This window comes from Mustela lutreola, chromosome 2, assembly GCF_030435805.1.
Source record: "Mustela lutreola isolate mMusLut2 chromosome 2, mMusLut2.pri, whole genome shotgun sequence".
Taxonomy (NCBI): domain Eukaryota; kingdom Metazoa; phylum Chordata; class Mammalia; order Carnivora; family Mustelidae; genus Mustela; species Mustela lutreola.
This window is the reverse complement of record NC_081291.1, coordinates 178,046,657-178,069,049: the sequence shown is the minus strand read 5'-3', so window position 1 is coordinate 178,069,049 and position 22,393 is coordinate 178,046,657. Positions and strand designations below refer to the sequence as shown.

The following is a 22,393-nucleotide window of genomic DNA, read 5'->3' as shown; positions in this document are numbered from 1 at the left end:
AATAGTAGGGGACTTTAACACTCACTCACTGAAATGGACAGATCATCCAAGCAAAATTTCAGCAAGGAAATAAAGGCCTTAAATGACACACTGGACCAGTTGGACATCACAGATATATTCAGAACATTTCATCCCAAAGCAACAGAATACACATTCTTCTCTAATGCACATAGAACATTCTCCAGAATAGATCACATCCTCGGTCCTAAATCAGGACTCAACCGGTATCAAAAGATTGGGATCATTCCCTGCATATTTTCAGACCACAATGCTCTAAAGCTAGAACTCAACCACAAAAGGAAGTTTGGAAAGAACCCAAATACATGGAGACTAAACAGCATCCTTCTAAAGAATGAATGGGTCAACCGGGAAATTAAAGAAGAATTGAAAAAAATCATGGAAACAAATGATAATGAAAATACAACGGTTCAAAATCTGTGGGACACAACAAAGGCAGTCCTGAGAGGAAAATATATAGCGGTACAAGCCTTTCTCAAGAAACAAGAAAGGTCTCAGTTACACAACCTAACCCTAAATTTAAAGGAGCTGGAGAAAGAACAAGAAAGAAACCCTAAGCCCAGCAAGAGAAGAGAAATCCTAAAGATCAGAGCAGAAATCAATGAAATAGAAACCAAAAAGACAATAGAGCAAATCAACGAAACTAGGAGCTGGTTCCTTGAAAGAATTAATAAAATTGACAAACCCCTGGCCCGACTTATCAAAAAGAAAAGAGAAAGGACCCAAATAAATAAAATCATGAACGAAAGAGGAGAGATCACAACTAACACCAAAGAAATACAAACTATTATAAGAACATACTATGAGCAACTCTACGCCAACAAATTTGACAATCTGGAAGAAATGGATGCATTCCTAGAAACATATAAACTACCACAACTGAACCAGGAAGAAATAGAAAGCCTGAACAGACCCATAACCAGTAAGGAGATTGAAACAGTCATTAAAAATCTCCAAACAAACAAAAGCCCAGGGCCAGACGGCTTCCCGGGGGAATTCTACCAAACATTTAAAGAAGAACTAATTCCTATTCTCCTGAAACTGTTCCAAAACATAGAAATGGAAGGAAAACTTCCAAACTCATTTTATGAGGCCAGCATCACCTTGATCCCAAAACCAGACAAGGATCCCATCAAAAAAGAGAGCTATAGACCAATATCCTTGATGAACACAGATGCGAAAATACTCAACAAAATACTAGCCAATAGGATTCAACAGTACATTAAAAGGATTATTCACCATGACGAAGTGGGATTTATTCCAGGTCTGCAAGGTTGGTTCAACATCCGCAAATCAGTCAATGTGATAGAACACATCAATAAAAGAACAAGAACCATATGATACTCTCAATAGATGCTGAAAAAGCATTTGACAAAGTACAGCATCCCTTCCTGATCAAAACTCTTCAAAGTGTAGGGATAGAGGGCACATACCTCAATATCATCAAAGCCATCTATGAAAAACCCCCCACAAATATCATTCTCAATGAAGAAAAACTGAAAGCTTTTCCGCTAAGGTCAGGAACACGGCAGGGATGTCCATTATCACCACTGCTATTCAACATAGTACTAGAGGTCCTAGCCTCAGCAATCAGACAACAAAAGGAAATTAAAGGCATCCAAATCGGCAAAGAAGTCAAATTATCACTCTTCGCAGATGATATGATACTATATGTGGAAAACCCAAAAGACTCCACTCCTAAACTGCTAGAACTTATACAGGAATTCAGTAAAGTGTCAGGATATAAAATCAATGCACAGAAATCAGTTGCATTTCTCTACACCAACAGCAAGATAGAAGAAAGAGAAATTAAGGAGTCAATCCCATTTACAATTGCACCCAAAACCATAAGATACCTAGGAATAAACCTAACCAAAGAGACACAGAATCTATACTCAGAAAACTATAAAGTACTCATGATAGAAATTGAGGAAGACACAAAGAAATGGAAAAATGTTCCATGCTCCTGGATTGGAAGAATAAATATTGTGAAAATGTCTATGCTACCTAAAGCAATCTACACATTTAATGCAATTCCTCTCAAAGTACCATCCATCTTTTTCAAAGAAATGGAACAAATAATTCTAAAATTTATATGGAACCAGAAAAGACTTCGAATAGCCAAAGGGATATTGAAAAAGAAAGCCAAAGTTGGTGGCATCACAATTCCGGACTTCAAGCTCTATTACAAAGCTGTCATCATCAAGACAGCATGGTACTGGCACAAAAACAGACACATAGATCAATGGAACAGAATAGAGAGCCCAGAAATAGACCCTCAACTCTACAGTCAACTAATCTTCGACAAAGCAGTAAAGACTGTCCAATGGAAAAAAGACAGCCTCTTCAATAAATGGTGTTGGGAAAATTGGACAGCCACATGCAGAAAAATGAAATTGGACCATTTCCTTACACCACACACACAAATAGACTCAAAATGGATGAAGGACCTCAATGTGCGAAAGGAATCCATCAAAATCCTTGAGGAGAACACAGGCAGCAACCTCTTCGATCTCAGCCACAGCAACATCTTCCTAGGAACAACGCCAAAGGCAAGGGAAGCAAGGGCAAAAATGAACTATTGGGATTTCATCAAGATCAAAAGCTTTTGCACAGCAAAGGAAACAGTTAAAATCAAAAGACAACTGACAGAATGGGAGAAGATATTTGCAAATGACATATCAGATAAAGGACTAGTGTCAAGAATCTATAAAGAACTTAGCAAACTCAACACCCAAAGAACAAATAATCCAATCAAGAAATGGGCAGAGGACATGAACAGACATTTCTGCAAAGAAGACATCCAGATGGCCAACAGACACATGAAAAAGTGCTCCATATCACTCGGCATCAGGGAAATACAAATCAAAACCACAATGAGATATCACCTCACACCAGTCAGAATGGCTAAAATCAACAAGTCAAGAAATGACAGATGCTGGCGAGGATGCGGAGAAAGGGGAACCCTCCTACACTGTTGGTGGGAATGCAAGCTGGTGCAGCCACTCTGGAAAACAGCATGGAGGTTCCTCAAAATGTTGAAAATAGAACTGCCCTATGACCCAGCAATTGCACTATTGAGTATTTACCCTAAAGATACAAACATAGTGATCCAAAGGGGCACATGCACCTGAATGTTTATAGCAGCAATGTCCACAATAGCCAAATTATGGAAAGAACCTAGATGTCCATCAACAGATGAATGGATCAAGAAGATGTGGTATATATACACAATGGAATACTATGCAGCCATCAAAAGAAATGAAATCTTGCCATTTGCGACAACATGGATGGTAGAGCGTATCATGCTTAGCGAAATAAGTCAAGCAGAGAAAGACAACTATCATATGATCTCCCTGATATGAGGAAGTGGTGATGCAACATCGGGGCTTAAGTGGGTAGGAGAAGAATCAATGAAACAAGATGGGATTGGGAGGGAGACAAACCATAAGTGACTCTTAATCTCACAAAACAAACTGAGGGTTGCTGGGGGGAGGGGCTTTGGGAGAAGGGGGTGGGATTATGGACATTGGGGAGGGTATGTGCTTTGGTGAGTGCTGTGAAGTGTGTAAACCTGGTGATTCACAGATCTGTATCCCTGGGGATAAAAATATATGTTTATAGAAAATAAAAAATTTAAAAAAAAAAGGTATCTGCATCCCCACATTCATAGCAGGATTATTTATAACAGCCAAGATATGGAAACCCCCAAAGTGTACAACCATGGATGAATGGATGCATACACATGCAACAAAATATTACACAACAAAATATCATTAACCCATAAAACACAAGGACATCTTACCATTTGCAACAACAATGATGAATCTTAAAGGCATTATGCTACGTGAAGTAAGTCAGAGAAAGACAAATACTGTATGATCTCACTTATATGTGTAATCTAAAAAACCACCACCAAACTCACAGAAAATAATATAAAGCTTATGGGTGCCAGAGGCAGACACACTTAAGGGTGGGGGTGGGGGAACAGGAGATGATGGGTGTTCACTGAACCTACTGCAGTGATCATTTCACAGGATATGTAGATGAAACCATCATCCTGTATAGCTTAAACTTATATAGTGATGTATGTCAATTATTTCCCAATAAAATTGGAAGAAAAAAATCCCAGTGAGTTATTTTGTGGCTATCAACAAAATGATTCTAAAGAATATATGGAGGGACGAAAGACCCAGTATAGCAAATATAATATTGAAGAAAAACAAAGTTGGAGGAATGACACCACCCATCTTCAATACTTAGGGTAAAGCTACAGTAATCAAGACAGTGTGATAACTGGTGAAAGCACAAATAGATGAGTGAAAAAGAAGAGAGATCCCAGAACTAAATCTGATATAACATGGTCAGGTGATCTTTGACAAAGGATCAAAGGCAATACGATGGAGCAAAGATAGTATTTTCAAGAAATGGTGCTGGCACAACCAAACAGCCATATGCAAAACAATGAACCTAGACATAGACCTTATAACCTTCACAAAAATTAATTACAACCCTAATAGTAAAATGCATAACTGTAAAACTCCTAGAAGATAACATAGGAAAAAATCTGAATGACCCTGAGTAAGATGATGACTTCTTAGATAGGACACCAAAAGACAGGATCCATGAAAGAAACAACTGATAAGGTGGACTTCATTAAAATTAAAAACTTCTGCTCTGGAAAGACAATGTAAAAAGAATGAGAAGACAAGACACAAACTGGGAGAAAATATTTACAAAATAGGTGATAAAGGACACATCTGATAAAGGACTCTTATCTAAATATACCAAAAACTCTTAACATTCAATAAGAAAACAACCTAAAAATAGGCCAGACACCTCACAAAAAATGCACAGATAACAAGAATATACAAAGGTTCACTAAATTATATGTTATCAGGGAAATGTAATGAAAACAATGAAATATCGCTATATACCTATTGGAATTTAGAATGGTCGAAACCCAGAACACAGACAACACTAAAAGCTGATGAAACTGTGGAGAAACAGAACTCTCATTCATTGTTGGGGAAACAAAACTGGGGATTCTTTTTTGGGATTTCTTACAAAACTAAAAAGTCCCATCATACAATCCAGCAATCACATTCCTGCTGGATAGTTATTCAAAGGAGTTGAAATTTTTAGTCCATAGAGAAACCACACACAGATGTCTACAGCAACTTAATTCATAAACTGCTAAAGCTTGAAAGCAACCAGGATGTCCTTTAGTAGGGGAATGGATACATCCAGACGATGAAACATTACCTGATACTAAAAAGAAATGAGCTATCAAGCCATGAACAGACATAACGGAACTTTAAATGCACATTACTAATTCAAAGAAGAGAGTTTGTAAAGATTGCATATTGTTTCATTGCAATTATATCACCTTCTGGAAAAACAAAACAATAAAAAGATCTATCTACAGTAGAAGACAATGAAAGGATCAGTGGTTGTCAGACATTGGGGGAAGAAGGACAGATAGAGCACAGAGGGCTTTTAGAGCAGTGAAAATACCACAATGATGGATACATGTCACACATTTTTCAAACTTACAGAATGTGCACACGTACACACACATCATTAGCCATCAAGGAATGCAAATCAAACCCCAGTGAGATACCACTTCGTACCCACTACACCATGAAGGAAGATCAGGATCTAGAAAAACTGAAACCTACTATACTGCTAGTAAATGGTGCAGTTGCTATGGAACAGTCTGGTGGTCCTTCCAATGGTTAAACACGGACTTAACATGTGACCTAGCAACTGTACTCTTTGGCATATACCCAAGAGAAATGCAAACATATGTTCACAAAAAGACTTGTAAACAATATAGTTCGGAGCAGCATTATTCATAGTAGCTAAAAATTACAAACAACATAGTCAGTATCCTGGAGTTCCCAGGATAAACTGTCATGGAGATGTGGTGATAAATCTGAAAGAAAGAACGATCTAACCTTTTGGAAAGAGAGGAATTTTGAGCATTGAGATCCGGAGTCTGCTTAAAAAAAAAAAAGAGAGAGAGAGAGAAGTGTCTCTTGCCTTTCAGGAGAAGTAAGGTTTAACCTAATGGGAAAAAGTATAAGATAGAAGTGGATCACCTGTGTGGAGTCCTGGGTACAGAAAAGGGTTTGGGTGCAAGGCTGTGAACCCCCTTGGAAATGTGAACTGCAGTAGGGTGTGAGGAAGGCTCTGTGGAGAAAGTGGCTAAGGACTCCAAGTGCGCGCCACAGGACATGGCGGTAAGGGCCTCAGGAAACATGGTAGAGGCTAGAGCCAATGATCTCTGAGATAATTCTAAGTAGATAAGCCATAGGATACTTGACTATTTTCTTTATCATGGAAACTTAGGTTTCCAATTTTTCCATACTTTAGATAATGATATAATAGATTTGTTTACATGTACAACTTTGTTCCATACTTAAAATAATTTTCAAGGCCAGATTTTTTTGAAATCAAATTATAGGGTCATGTTGCTTTCTAAAAGTTAAACTAACTTATACTTCTACCATCAATATAGAGTGTTTATTTCAAGGCAGCATTTGTATCACTTTTTTCCCAGTGTATAAGTACTTTAAAAAAAATCTATAAACTACAAAAATTTAGAATATAACAAGAAAACAATAAAAAACAATAATCATTTTCACATAATCCTATTAGACCAAGATAATAGCTAATACCACTTGGGAGGGTACCTTTCTCCGCCTCAGCTCTCTCCATCTGTTAAATAAGAACAATAGTGTTTATTGTCTACGCTTATAAGTCATTAAATGAGTATAAATGTGTATATAGGGTGTTTACACATATGCACAAGCATGGTAATACTTAGTTCTTCATTCATCCTTTTCATGCACTGTCTTTCTGTGACTTTAACAGAAACTATTCCTACTTTCTGCTTTGCAGAAAGGCTGTATCAATTTATTCTCCCCACCCTGCCCAGTAGTATTAGAGGTAAAAGAAACTGGTAATCTGTTGTTTTCTTAATCCGTGAAGGTGAACTTTTCCAATGTGTACTTAGTTTAAAAATTTCCTCTAGTGTGTGATACTCTTATGCTTCTAGAGTATTTTCTTACCAGGATCCCTGCCTTAAAAAAATTTTTTAAAACTATCTGTACATTGCATATATGGTAAGAGGGAGATTTTCCTGGGTTGGCTTGACCTAATCAGTCAGGCACTTTAAAAACTTTCTTTTAGTGCTTTCTCAGGTTAGTCACGTAACTGGAAATTAGAGAGAGAAATCTCTACTGGGCTAGAAGAAAAAGAACACCTATGTGGTAAACACTCCATGTGGTCTGTAGGAACTGAAAACAGTCTCTGGGCAATAGGTAGCAAGAAAATGGGGACCCCAGTTTTACAACTACAAGACAGTAGCAGTAGTCAGTGAGCTTGAAGAGAACCCTCAGCTTCAAATGGGAACCACCCACATACCCAGCTGACTACCCTGATTTCAGCCAGGCAAGACATGTCAAACAAGACTTCTAGTATACAGAAACTGAAATAATAAATTCTGGTATTTTAAGCTGCAGGGTTTGTGATAAGATTATAAAACAACAGAAAGCTAATACAGCCAGAAATGTACTTTGGTGTACCAGCACGTGTCATTTTATTGTGTTTTGCTTTATTGTGCATTGCAGATAACTGACTTTTTTCTTACGGGTTGAAGGCTTGTGACAATCCTGCACCTAACAAGTCTTTCGGCACTATTTTTCCAACAACCATTGCTCACGTTGTGTCTCTATGTCACATCTTAGTAATTTTTCAAGATTTTCATTTTGTTACATCTGTTATGGTAATCTGTGATCTGATGTTACTATCACAGTTTTGAAATCCCATGAAACCCACATGACTGGCAGACTCAATAAATGTGTGTGTTCTGGCTGCTCCACCAAACAGCAATTGCCCATCTCTCTCCTGCTCCTCAGGCTTCCCCTTACTCTGAGACACAACAATACTGAAATTAGTCCAATTAATGACCTTCAATGGCCTCTAAGCATTCAAGTGAAAAAGCCACATCTCTCACACTTTAAATCTTAAATCAACAGCTAGAAATGACTAAGCTATGGAAGAATGCATGTCAAAAGCTGAGATAGGTTGAAAGGCCTCTTGAGCCAAATAGCCAAACTGAATGCGAAGGAAAAGTTCTTGAAGGAAATTAAGTGTTACTCTAGTGAACATTAAATGATAAGAAAGTGGAATAGCCTTATTGCTGATTTGGAGAAGGTTTCAGTGTTCTGAAATGATCAAACCAGCCACAACGTCTCCTTAAGTCAGAGCCTAACTCTCTTTAAATCTGTGAAGCCAGAGAAAAGTGAGAGGGCCGCACGAGAAAAGTGGGAAGCTAGCAGAAATTGGCTTATAAGGTTTAAGAAACCATCTCTAGACCATAAAAGGTATTAAGGTTACCATGTGTTTTTCAAAGTCTATGTTAACCATACTTTTGGTAGATGATGAACAGCAACAAACCTTGGAAGTTGTTAAATGGAAATATTCTGTATTTAGAAGAGAGGAGAAATCCCTCTGATTTGAAATAGATTAGAACTGGTATTAATACTGTCACAAAACTTCAGGAATCTGATTTATGTTGTTGATTAAATAGAAGATCATTTAGCCTCTGGAGAGATTTGCCACCGAACAACACTTCTCTTATAAACTCACAACTTAAAAAAGACATGAAGGGGGTGGGGAGTTATTTGCTATAGCAAAAAGCACATCAACTGTGTCCACCTCCAACAGATACAACAGAGGGAAATGGAATTTGCTTAGGGAAGATCACTCTTAATTTGCAAACAGATTTAGGCATGGCTTTTTAGTGCCTATGTATGGAAGCACTTCTAATTGGAAAAAGAAAATTCCAAATTTGGAACTGTCAAAGTAATTCATCAATAAAGTGAGCCCCTGAATATCCAGGAACTGAAAGAGGTATGCAGCGAGAATTCAGTGATAAAACCAGACGGGCCCATTGCTGCCCTTAGAGAGCTGAGTGTAAGACAACACAAACACATATTTGGAGCTCCTAAAACACAGAAGAGGCCATTTTAATACCCAGAAAATGTTTAGAGAAGAGACTACCACTAGGTAATGTCCATCAATACAGCTTCTTTAAGAGACAGGCTTCAAGAGTGAGATGGAAGTGTAGAAGCAGCTCTGTGACTTACAGTGATTTCATGTTCTCTTTTTGAATGACTAAGATGCCTTCCCATAATGATCCTGCTTATATTGTGATTAACAACATGTTGTTTTAGGCTGGATTTAGCATTACTTTTAACTGCTTCAACAAAGACTTACCTGGATAGGATAACCGTATATTAATACTTAAACTATTTAAACTAATTTAAACTATTTAAACAATATTGCACTGTATATAATATTTAAACTAAAATAAATAAAATTTAAAAATAAATAATAAAAATCATTATACTCAAAAAAACAAAATGTACCCATGTCATAAATAAAAAAATAAAAATTAAAAAATAAGCAATTAGGCTATTGGGTATATACCTAAAAGAACAAGTAACAAATATTTGCTATCTTTAAAAGGAGTAGCAGTGGGGAGCCTGGGTGACTCAGTTTGTTAAGCAGCCACCTTCAGCTCAGGCCATGATCTCAGGGCCCTGGGATCAAGCCCCACATCAGGTTTGGTGCTCAGCAAGATATCTGCTTTTCCCTCTATTTCTGCCCTTACCCTCTAGCTCATGTGTGTGCATTCGCTCTTTCTCTGAAATAAATACAATCTTTTTCTTTTTTAAAAAAAGTCTTCATTCTGTTTTTTTTTTTTTAAATAGATTTTATTTATTTATTTGACAGAAAGAGAGAGAGAGATCACAAATAGGCAAACAGAGAGAGAGGGGGAGGCAGGCTCCCAGATGAGCAAAGAACCCGACGCAGGGCTCAATCCCAGGACCCTGAGATCACGACCTGAGCCGAATGCAGAGGCTTAAATCACTGAGCCACTCAGGTGCCCCTCAAATAAAATCTTTAAAAGTTTTTTTTTTTAAATTAAAATATAAAGTAAATAAAAGGAATAACAGTATCATCAATACTGGATTTACCTTTCTTACTTTTCTGTTTTTTTTTTTTTTTTTTAAAGATTTTATTTATTTGACAGAGATCACAAGTAGGCAGAGAGGCAGGCAGAGAGAGAGGGGGAAGCAGGCTCCCTGCTCAGTGGGGAGCCTGCTACTCCCTGGGGGGGGGGGGTGGAAGAGGACTACTTTGGAAACTGTAAAGGGAAGAACAAAGCAAGAGGGGGAAATTTTAAGTCCTGCAAGACACCCCCCCCCAAAAGTTATACAACTCCTTCCCCATTACAACCTCTTCTCCAAAAAAGAAAACATCTATGACACTAACAGAGTGCTTTGATGAAACTACCACAAACTATAAAGTAAACCACTACAAACCACTACCTCTATCCCTACAAATATCTAGACAGTCTTTATCTACTTAAAAAATAAATACTATAAAGGGGACCCTGGGTGGCTCAGTCATTTAGTTCTTGATCTCAAGGTTGTGAGTTCATGCCCTGCACTGGACTCCATGCTGGGTATGGAGCCCATTTTTTAAAAAAGGGCAGGGACGTGGGCGCCTGGGTGGCTCAGTGGGTTAAGCCGCTGCCTTCGGCTCAGGTCATGATCTCAGAGTGCTGGGATCGAGTCCCGCATCGGGCTCTCTGCTCAGCAGGGAGCCTGCTTCCCTCTCTCTCTCTCCGCCTGCCTCTCTGTCTACTTGTGATTTCTCTCTGTCAAATAAATAAATAAAATCTTTAAAAAAAAAAAAAAAAAAAAAAAAAAAAAAAAAAAAAAAAAGGGCAGGGACGCAGTTGGGTGGCTCAATTGGTTAAGCATCTGACTCTTGATTTCAGGTCATGATCTAAGGATCATGGGATGGATCCCTGTTGTCAGGCTCTGAGCTCAGCAGGGAGTCTGCCTGGGATTCTCTTTCCTTCTGCACTCCCCACTAGGTCTTCTGCTCTCACTCTCTAAAATAAATACATAAATCTTTATTTATAATATATAAAACTTATACATACTATACTATATAACATATATAAGTTGTAGAGAGTATATATTACAAATTATATATATAGTATGAAACAAAAAATTTATATATATATGTATATATACATATATATATATAAAATAAAACAAAAAATGATAATTACAACAATTCAGTTTACAGAAACTCTCTTCCTCTAAAAAACAATAATAAACCAGAAGGAAACTGCAACACTCCAGACTTAATTAAATGTCCTCAAGCAATTGGGGATATGATAAAACCCCAAAAACAGAAACTCAAAAACTAAAAAAAAAAAATAAAATAAAATAAAATAAAATAAAATACTCTTATAAAAAGAAAAAAAAAAAAAAAAAAAAAAAAAAAAAGAAATGGATAATATCCAGAAAGAACTAAGAGTTGATCTCACACACACACGCAAAAAAGACAATTATGTAAAAAATGAAGACCACATTACAAGGTGCACAAGGAATAATGGATTCTAATGAAACATGATAATGAATGTTGAAAAAAAGAAAAATGAACCAAATAGAATAAAAAGGAAATAAGAAACTAAAAGCACTGGTGAGAACGTGGTTGAAATGTTAAGGAAGATCCAAGTTTCTCACACTTAAAAATGTATCTAAAAAAGATGCACAAGAGAATGGAACAAACATAATATTAAAAGTATCATCTCACAAAACTTTCCAGAAATAAAAGATCTGGATCTATGTATTGAAAGAGCTTACTGGATACCAGTGAAAACCAACTCAAAATGACCAACTTCAACACATTTCCTTATAACACTATTCAGATTTTAAAGGTATATAAGCTAAAAATAAATAAATAACCTGGCAATAATGGAAGATTATTTAAAAACAAAAAGAAACTCAAAAAAGAATAGGTCAATCAAGGACATATTTATATATAATCAAGCTGTCCCTCATGTTTCCATATAATAAAGATTTTAGAATAAGCAGTTTTAAGCATGCAAGATATTCTACATCGCAAGTCATGCTTCAGGAATCAATCTATTCCAAGATGAACTTCTTCCACTCACAATATGACTGGGAAAACTTGGGCAAAAAGGCAGAATGTGAACATTCAAATATTTTTAAATACAAACCTAGGAAAGTTAGAGATGGGTTGAAGAATAAGATATTGTATGATGTAGGCTACATGTTATGAATTTATTCTCTAAAAGAGTAAAAACAGGGAGAGAAGGAAAGAGGAAAGTAAAACAGTTCATTGAAAGTTATATAACAGGCAGGAGTTACAGATAACTGGTGGGATTTAATGCCATTAAAAATAGACAAATCAGATAGTAAAGATTAAGACAGCAAGGGATCACAGGCATTTTTAAAAGTAAATTTGAAAGATAGCACTTAGAACAAGATTATAAGATTTATTAAGCTCCAAAAGCAATTTAAAAATAGGAGGAAAGAAAACAATGTAAAGAAACAACCAAAACAAATACATTTTATTTATTTATTTATTTATTTATTTATTTATTTATTTTAAAGATTTTTATTTATTTATTTGACAGAGAGAGATCACAAGTAGACAGAGAGGCAGGCAGAGAGAGAGAGGAAGGGAAGCAGGCTCCCCGCCGAGCAGAGAGCCGGATGTGGGACTCGATCCCAGGACCCTGAGATCATGACCTGAGCCGAAGGCAGCGGCTTAACCCACTGAGCCACCCAGGCGCCCAACAAATACATTTTAATTGTAACTTAAAACACGACAGAGTTGAGACAAAACATTTCAGTTTTATAAGTATGTACAAATGGGCTTAATTCAGCTATTTAAAATAAAGATTTTCAACCGGGTTCACAGAGTTAAGAACCAAAAATGTGCTACATACAAAAACACACCCAAAACAAAATGATCTACAAAGGCTAAAAATAAAGTGTAAGAAAAGGCAGGTATACCAAACAAATGAAAACAGTAAGAGATACGGAGGAAGATGTGCAAATGGGACTGTCAGTCAAAAAGAGAATTCAACTCAAAGTATTAGACATGACAAGAGAAGAACTTTTTAATACTGGAAGTCACAATTTAAAATAAATATATTACAATTAACACCTTTATAAAAGCAAAAAAAAAACCAAAAACCAAACAAACAGAAAAACAAGGGGAAAAGAGAAATACCAATAAGAGATGAAGTAGTTAAAAATAAGGATATAGAAAATCTAAACAATAAATAAGACAGATCTGAATGAGAATCAAACTTTACATCTTGCTATTAGAGAACACACCTTCTCAAACATACATGGGACATTTATAATAAAGCTTGTATATTAAGTTATACAGAAAATATTAGCAAGCTCCATAAAGTAGAGATACTACAACTACATTTAGAGATACTTATGACCACAATGCAGTAAAAGTAAAAATTATTAACATTAGCAAAGAAAGCTATTCCAACTGCAAATCTATTTATGTACTATATACCCAATAAAAAACATGTACCGAGTAAAAGGGAAATACAAAACAAAATTACAGACTTCCAAAAAAAATACCGATACAATAAATCAATCTGTGGTATATCAATCTTAAAGATGTGATCAAAGTAAACGCCACAGCATTAGTCAGCAACAATGATAGAACAAATATAAATGAATTAAAATTTTTTTGCTAAAAGCTAAGAAATAACAAAATAAGCCCAAAGCAAGCAGAATGAAGAAAATGAAATGAGAACTAGAAACAGAAATTAATAGGTTAGAAAAAAAAGAATAGATCTAAATATAATAAATCAAAATACATTTTTTGAAAAAAAAATAGGCAAACCACTTGCCGACAATCAAGGGAAAAAAGGAAGAAAGCACAAATGAACAAAACAAAAATGATATGAAGGAAATAACCATTGGAAAAAACCACTGAAATAACCATTAGGAAAAAAACCATACAATTCTATTTTGCAGACATCACTACAAATAAATTTGAAGATTCAGGTGAACTGGGTAATTTATCAGGCTAAGAGCTTACTAAAACTGAACTACTTAAAGATAAAATTTGAACAAGATCCTTCTCCTTGGAAAAAATAAATAAGGACCTATTCTACCAAAAAAGCATCAGGCCTGGATGGTTTCATAGAGTGAAATCTTCAAATACCAGCTTGTTCAAAAACTCCTACATTTTTCAGAGCAGGGAAATAAAGGAAAACTTCTGAATTCTTTGCATTTATATATGTGACATCAATACCTAAACCTTATAATAAGGACAATAATTATACCCATACGCTAGTGTATAAATTATATATTAATGTTTGCTTATCAATATTTATATAAAAATAAAATAGATTATTAGGAAACAGAATCCCATGCCACATTAAAAGAATGACAAAACAAAGGAATACTGTTTCCAGGAATGCAAAGTTGGTTCAAATTAGGAAATCCATTAATTAATCCACCACACAAATAGATTTCAGAAGAAGATCATATAATCATCTCCACAGATGCTAAAGAAGCTTTCTGACATAATTCAATTCTTTCCTAACAAAAAACACTCAAGAAAATGGAAATAAAGGCACACTTCCTGTTATATATCCCCCAAAATTAATTTGTTGAAACCCTTCCCACTCCAGGCCATGTGAACATATTTAGAGATAGGGCCTTTATGGAGGTAATTAAGGTTAAATGAGATCATAAAGGTAAGGTCCTAATCCGACAGGATTAGTGTCCTTATACAAACAGAACAGAGAAATCACTCCCCACTCTTCTCTGCCATGTGTGGACATAGAAACACAGTAGCTGTCTGTAAAGCCAGGAAGAGAATTCTCCACAGCAATTGAATCTGACACAACGATTTCAGACTTCCAGACTCTAAAGCTGTGAGAAAAAAAATATGTTGTTTAAGCTATCCAGTATATGGTATGGCAGCCTGAGCTAATATTTCCATTAAGATCAGGAACAAGGGGCGCCTGGGTGGCTCAGTGGGTTAAGCCGCTGCCTTCGGCTCAGGTCATGATCCCAGGGTCCTGGGATCTAGCCCCGCATTGGGCTCTCTGCTCAGCAGGAAGCCTGCTTCCTCCTCTCTCTGCCTGCCTCTCTGCCTGCTTGTGATCTCTGTCTGTCAAATAAATAAATAAATAAATAAATAAATAAATAAAATCTTTAAAAAAAAAAAGATCAGGAACAAGAACCATCTCCACTACAAATTAACATAACAATGACTGATAACATTAGCCAATATAATTAGATAAATCATTCATAGGCACAATTGGAAAAGAAGTAAAACTATCTCTATTTGCAGATGTGATTGCGTACTAGAAATTCCTAGAAAGTGAATGATAAAACTGAATTTTAAAAAAAAAAACAAACAGTAAAGTCGGATATAAAATCATCATATAGAAATCAATAGTCTTGGGGTGCCTGGGTGGCTCAATGGGTTAAGCCTCTGTCTTCAGCTCAGGTCATGATCTCAGGGTCCTCAGATCCATGCGAGCCCCCCATTGGGCTCTCCGCTCAGCAGGGAGCCTGCTTCCCCTCACCACCACAACCCACCTCTCTGCCTACTTGTGATCTGTCAAATAAATAAATAAAATCTTAAAAAAATAAAGGAAGAAATCAATAGTCTTCATATAATTAGTAACCAGTAAGAGGATACAATGGCAAAACAAAGCCAAAATATTTCCACTTATAACAGCAACAGAGAAGATATTTAGGAATAACTTTACCAAAAAAAAAAAGTGTAGAATCTACACGAGAAAGCTCAAAACACTCTTGAAAACAACAAAATTAGATTTCAACAAATAGAAAGAAAACAGCTCTTGTTCTTAAACAGGATGACTAACATACCAAAAGACAGCTTATGAACAATCACAATTAAAAAATTAACAAACATTTTTATGAAGTTGGACAGGTTGATAATTAAACTTCATATGGATCAATAAACAGGTGAGAATAGCCAAGAATACACTAAAAATGAACAACCTTAAAGAGAGAGACACATTAAAACACATTATAAAGCCTCTATCATTTAAATTGTGATGTTTTGGTTATGTAAATATTGATCAGTGGAACACAACAGAAAACCCAGAAATCAAGTATGTACAGAACTTCAGTGTATGATAAAGTCAGTATTTTAAATCAATGAGGCAAAGGCAGACCTTTAAATGCACAGTGTTAGGACAAGTGACTAGTCATCAGGAAAATATACAATTAGATCTACATTTTGTATCATATAAAAGAATATCCCCAAATGGACCAAGAATCTAAATATTAAAAAAAAAGAAAGAAAGAAAGAAAGAAAGAAAGAAACCACATACATGTACTAGAAGAAAATATAGGTAAATTTATATTTAACTGGGATGTAACAAGAGGCTTTCCGATTAGGATTCAGAATCCAGAAGCAAAAGAGTAATAAATTTGCTATACTGGAAAAAACCTTCATGGCAACAAAACTGTGTAACAAATTCCATAGGGGCTCCCAGGTGGCTCAGTCAGTTGAGTAGTCTGCCTTTGGCTCAGGGCATGATCCCGGAGTCACGGGGTGTGAGATCAAGCCCCACATTGGGCTCCCTGTTCAGTGGGGAGTCTGCTTCTCCCTCTGCCCCTCACTCTGCTTGTGCTCCCTCCCTTCTATCTCAAATAAATACAATTTTAAAATAAGATAGTAACAGAATTCCTAGTACCAGAGGGGAAAAAAAAAGACCAAAAAAACCTGATAGAAAAATGAGCAAATGACACAAAAAGTTATTCTAAAAAAAAAAAACCTTTGACATACAAAAAAATGTGTTCAGCATCACCCATACTAAGAGAAATACAAATCACAAGTATACTGAGATACAATTTCCCACCTATCAACTGGCAAAACTTAACAAAGCATGATGATGCACATGCTGGCAAGGCTGTGGGGAAACAGGCATTTTTACTCATTGCTAAATGGAAATCCAAGCTGGCACAACCCTTGTAGAGGGTACTCCGGTAATATCTAACAAAGCTATATATGCATTTATTGTTCGAATCAATAGCTGCATTTCAGGAATTTATTCTGAAGCTACACCTCCAAGAAGACAAAAATACACTTGCATGAAGTTACTTGTTCCAGCACTGTACTGGAAGCATCTGTACACAGAAGTGTGGTTAAACAAACTGCAGTACCTCCACACTACGGAGTTCTCTGCAGCTGTAAAAAGAATTAAGGGCTACATCTATGCACTGTTGTTGGAATGATTTCCTTGTTAGGAGGGAGAAAAGCAAAGTAAAAAAGAGTACCAATAGCATATTAGATTTGAATGTCTCTAACAAATCAGATCTTAAAAAAATAAATATAGGGGTGCCTGTGTGGCTCAGTCTGTTAAAGTTTGCCTTTGGCTCAGGTCATGATCTCAGGGTCCTGGGATTGAGCCCTGCTTCAGGCTCCTTGCTTAGCAAGGAGCCTGCTTCTCTCTCTCCCTCTGCCTGCCTCTCTACCTACTTGCCATCTCTCTCTGTCAAATAAATAAATAAAATCTTCAAAGAAAAATAACTGTAACATTAACACACTAAGAACAATCATTCCTGCTACCACTGAATGCCCAATTCCTCTTAAAATTCTCTGGATTATCTTAACATGTCTTCCCGCAGCTTGAATCAAGAGCAAACAAGGTCCACATATTATTTTTGGAAGATATAGCTCTTAAAGTACAATTCCCTCTACTTCTCCCCTTTCTCTTTTTAAAACGCTATTTACAGAGTCTTTATGTTTGATAAAATGTGTTTCTCTAGCTCCTTTATTTCCTGTAAACTTCTAAGGGCTTGATGGGACTGTGGCTCACCTTTTTTCACTGCTGTTACAAGACTGCTTAGGTGGTACTGTTTACTTCCTACTGCATCACGTGTTTACTACAGTTGCCCTCTGTTAGTGTTACAGTGGTTTCTAGATCCTTAGGCAATCTGAGTCCCTAAAAGCTTATCTGAGACCATATGTTCATAGCAACATACACATGGTAATCAAGCTAACAGATTAACTAAGAGTTGACTGAGAGACAATTGAGGTTATCTATCAGCATCAGAGAAGCTGGCCAGGAATTTGGCCTCTCATAGGCAAGAGGCCAAAAAGTACTGAAGAAAGGAAGAATTTGACTTGATATGGAGAAGAGGCTGGCAGACAATGAACACCATGCTTATAGGATAGACACTGGGTTCCAGTTATAATTCTAAAAGATATTTTATACACTTGTACCAATGTTTCCAAATTAACTCATAGAGTATTCAAAATTTATTTTATGATGTTAGTTCACTCAGTCTTAGACATTTTTTCATCTTTAAGCCTAAGGGACTAAGCCAGATTCTCCACATGACTACAAGCAGACTCTCCCGGGAAACCTTTAAAATCCAAATCCGGAGGTGTGGGTCCCACCTAATCAATTCTGTTTCAGCTGCTCTAGGATGGGGATATAGTATTATTTAAAATCTTTCCAGGTGACTCTTATATGCAGCCATAATTGAGAACCACTGATCTTAGCTAAGAATAACAGCAGCAGCAGCTAGTGCTAGTAAGCACGTACTACATGTTACTGACTGTTCTAAGAACTTTACATGTTACTAGTTCATTCCCTCTCTTACAAGTGAAAAAGACAGGTCTGGTAACTTGTCCAAAACCACACAGAAGCTAACAGCTGAGCAAGGATTTGATACCAAGCACTCTGGATCCAAAACCTATGCTATTAATCACCATGATATTCTGTCTCCTATGTGTGAATTATACTTATATTCTGTAACTGCAAATAAAATGATTAGAAAAAAACAAAAAAATAAGATACTTAACATCCTCCTTAGAAACAGTAGAGTGACATCCTGTCGCAGAAGTACCAACAAGCTTATCTGGAGAGTAAATAAACAGATAAGAATCTTCTCTTCCTGAAGATTCAAATTTGAGATTTCCACACATAATCCACATAAATAGTTTCCTACATATCATTCTATGTAGTCTAGTTATTTAACGTTAAGTATCAAAAACTGCTTCAGTTTTAAAACTCAGGACAGTGATGTATTACATGTACATTTACAAGAAGATTTCCTACCTATTTCAGTTCTGCTAACTCCAATGCCATTAAAAATTCTCAAGTAATTAAAGTGACAAGAGTCTGAATCTTCAATGTCAAAGTCACCAAATTTGATGCGCACTCTCTCCCCCATCTTTACACGGATCTCCCATTCGCAAACGGTGCTGTTGGGATAGGTCTGTGGATAGTTTATGGACGTGAGGGTTCCACTTTCAGGGCCTAGTACAGTATGTCCACATCCATCACCTTAAAAAAAATGAAAAGAATAAATTATAATTATATCTTTAACATTAGAAATAATCAGGATATTTTTGGTGAAAATTTTAAAATATGTATGACAGCTGTTTTATTCAACACTTTCCTTACACATGATAAAAGGGATGGCAGAGTTCTTAGTGTATCTGCTCACAGGAACCAAAAGCAGTCAGGTAAGGTCAAATAATCAATGATTACCCTTATGAGTTCAAAGAGCTTTCTAATTTCAATGAACAGAAGAAAACATAGCTTAGCAACAACTTTATATACATAATAAATCTAATCTTTAAAAGAATATCAAGTCATAGTAATCGTTCAAAGTAAATGTAAACTATACAAATCAAAGTATGTGATCAGCTTCATCCATTCATCACAAACCCTTCTAAAATCTGTGAGAAGTAGAATATCTAAAAACACTTTACACAAAATGCTGATTACTGACCATATTAAGTATTTCAAGGCACTCAGTCTTGAAGGCATTAAGCTATTTTTAATAAAATTTAATTTTATATTCTATTGAAATTTGCTTTTTTAGTAGTCCCTCTCTCCAAAAACCTCCCTTTTTCCCTACAGAATGAATGGTGAGAAAAAAATACCAGTTTAATGACTTAGTAAAGATTAGGAAAAATAACCTTCATATCTTGGTAGCAACATTATCTGTTCCAGAATTCCTTCACTGTGGGAACTCCGGAAACTTAATATAGTATTATTTGCATCCTCCTTTTATCATAAAATTCGGTGTTGGAGCACCTAGAAGAGGCATGGAATGTCTCAGCTGCTGCTCCAACTGTACCATGTAGCATTCCTTAACAACGGGATTCAAATGAATCTCTTTCTAAAAGGAAGATGAAGACATTGTACTAAAATGATAGTATTTTTTTCCTTCAAAATAGCCATTTATAATCACCTTTGGAATAGTTCAGTACTTAGCACAAAAAACCTCTATCAAAAAGTGGCAGTGCTGAGTTTTAAAGTCAATATGGATATAGGCAGCTGTAAGAGGATTTTTCTACTATATTATTGTTATTATTAAGAATAATGCAGTGCTGATACCATTTACTGGAAAAGATGAATGAAAGCTTTAAAAGCCTGCGAATAAAAAATTAATATAGTATTTAGCAAGTAGTTGCAAAACAGTTATTAACTAGATGTATAAGGAGCTGAATATGAACCAATGAAAAAATAATTTCAAACCAGTCTCAAAACTCACTTCAATAAAGGAAAAACTATTTACCTATTTTATGATGACACTTCATATCCTTTCCTGGTCAAGAAATTTTATTCTCAAATCCCTACTAGTATTGTTGGCCCACTTTTAAAGGTCAATACTAGCAATCTGGTTTCCTAAAGAAACATCTATAAGGTTCAGCTTTTGAGCAACACTGAACTTTAGCTATCTCCACACCCACTTTCATACTATACACAAAAACTAGGCACAGCCACTCAATAATATATAAAGGCACCATGAAATAAACATGTGAATTTTTGTGATACACCCACTCATCTTCTGCAAATATAGAACTTAAACGTTATACAACTCAGAAGAAGAAAAATTAAAATTTTCCCCAAAACTATGATGCAAATACCTTGAATACCTCTACTGAGTATCATCTAAATTAGAAAAACAGGGACATAAAGACCTTCACTATGAAAATAAACTGTAATATAAATAAATTTTGAATAATATTAAAATTTTTCCTTAGAGAAAAAAACTATCCCCTAAGACAAAGTTTCTAACATTATGAAACTACTCTGAAAACATTCTCTCACTATTGAAAAGATGAAACTGCTTTCTAGAGTGTTTAAATCTTTGAAAAGTAGCCACTGAACAAATAACTCAAAATATAAATGTATTTTCTTTAGTCGATAGAAACTAAAGCAGCTTTTTAAGTGGCTGGAAGTGCAACAGATTTTAGGAAGCCAAAAATTTCCTATTAGCAGCTGAATTCATGACTTTGTAATGGCAGACTGTCCCATCTTATGTATTCCCCACAGACTATTTAACTTAAGGTTGCCATTTTAAAATGATTTTTACAAAAAGAGTACAAGCAGTGTTAGGAGTAATTTTTAGATGTCTTTATGCTCGTATTTATGTTTCATGGTCATTAAACACACAACGTGTTTCTTGCCCTTTCCTCCATAAAGTATAATTTCTACAAGTTAACAAAATAAATACTAACTGCTGAAAAACAGGACTTTTGCATGCATGCTGATGAAGAAAACAATTAAAATGGAGCTGTCTTTTTTCAGTATCTTGTGAGGGGGAGGGCATGAACAGTCCACAAGTAATGTGCCAAGAATGTTCTAAAATATGTGATGGAGCTCAGAGCTTCCTCCCCTAGCAAAAAAGATGGTATGCACCAGAAATCAAAGTTAAATGAAAGTCTCAAATCTACTACGAAAATGAACAACTTTGAATGTTTCATACTTCCAAGACTATTCAAGAAGTTTAACCTGACAAGACAAATAGATTAGCTGGCCTGGATAAACACCTACCCCTATGGAGAGTATGTTTAAAATATCCCAGTTTGAAAGGGGAGGCTGGGCTTATACATTATCACTAGGCCAGCAGTTTTCAAATTTTTTCTCAGCTATTCCAAAGTAAGAAATACATTTTACACTGTGACCCTATACACTCCTGCACGTATGATCCCAACCCACTGAAGGGTCCCCACCAGCACTCTGGAAAACACTATACTAGGCATCCTAAGGTCGTAATGTTGAATTCTCTAAGAAGACCTTGTGCTCACTTTTACCCTTAAGTTAGAAAATGTGCTTCCAGTTTTTCAATTCTTAAAAGCAAATCCTATTCTGTACAAATACTTAAAATGACAAAGTATTTAAAAGTAAAAGTAAAATCTGGAAAAAAGTTTTTATCAGTTAATCACCTAATCATCACTTACACAGTGATGCTCAAATGGGGGAAATGTGGAAGCTCCCACAGGAGCAATTTTACCTCCTACCTGGCAATGTCTGGAGATATTTTGGGTTGGTTGTCACAACAGAGGGGTGAGCTGGCACCTGGTGCTGCTAAATATCCTACACTGTGCATAGGACAGCCCCCCAGAATAAAGAATGGCTGATGTTAAACATCAACAGAACCAAAGTTGAGAAGGCTGACCTAGAGCAAAGTCCAGGACA

At 35.9% G+C, this 22,393-nt stretch overlaps 1 protein-coding gene across 1 annotated transcript in view; it reads right to left on the bottom strand.

Moving 5' to 3' along the window:
* The window catches only part of DCBLD2 (discoidin, CUB and LCCL domain containing 2), a 103,501-nt gene that overhangs the window by 58,900 nt on the left and 22,208 nt on the right, over positions 1–22,393 (bottom strand). Inside the window, exon 2 of the mRNA XM_059164373.1 lies at positions 19,016–19,243. Coding sequence (XP_059020356.1) covers positions 19,016–19,243 — 228 coding nt within the window. The remainder of the gene's footprint in view (positions 1–19,015; positions 19,244–22,393) is intronic.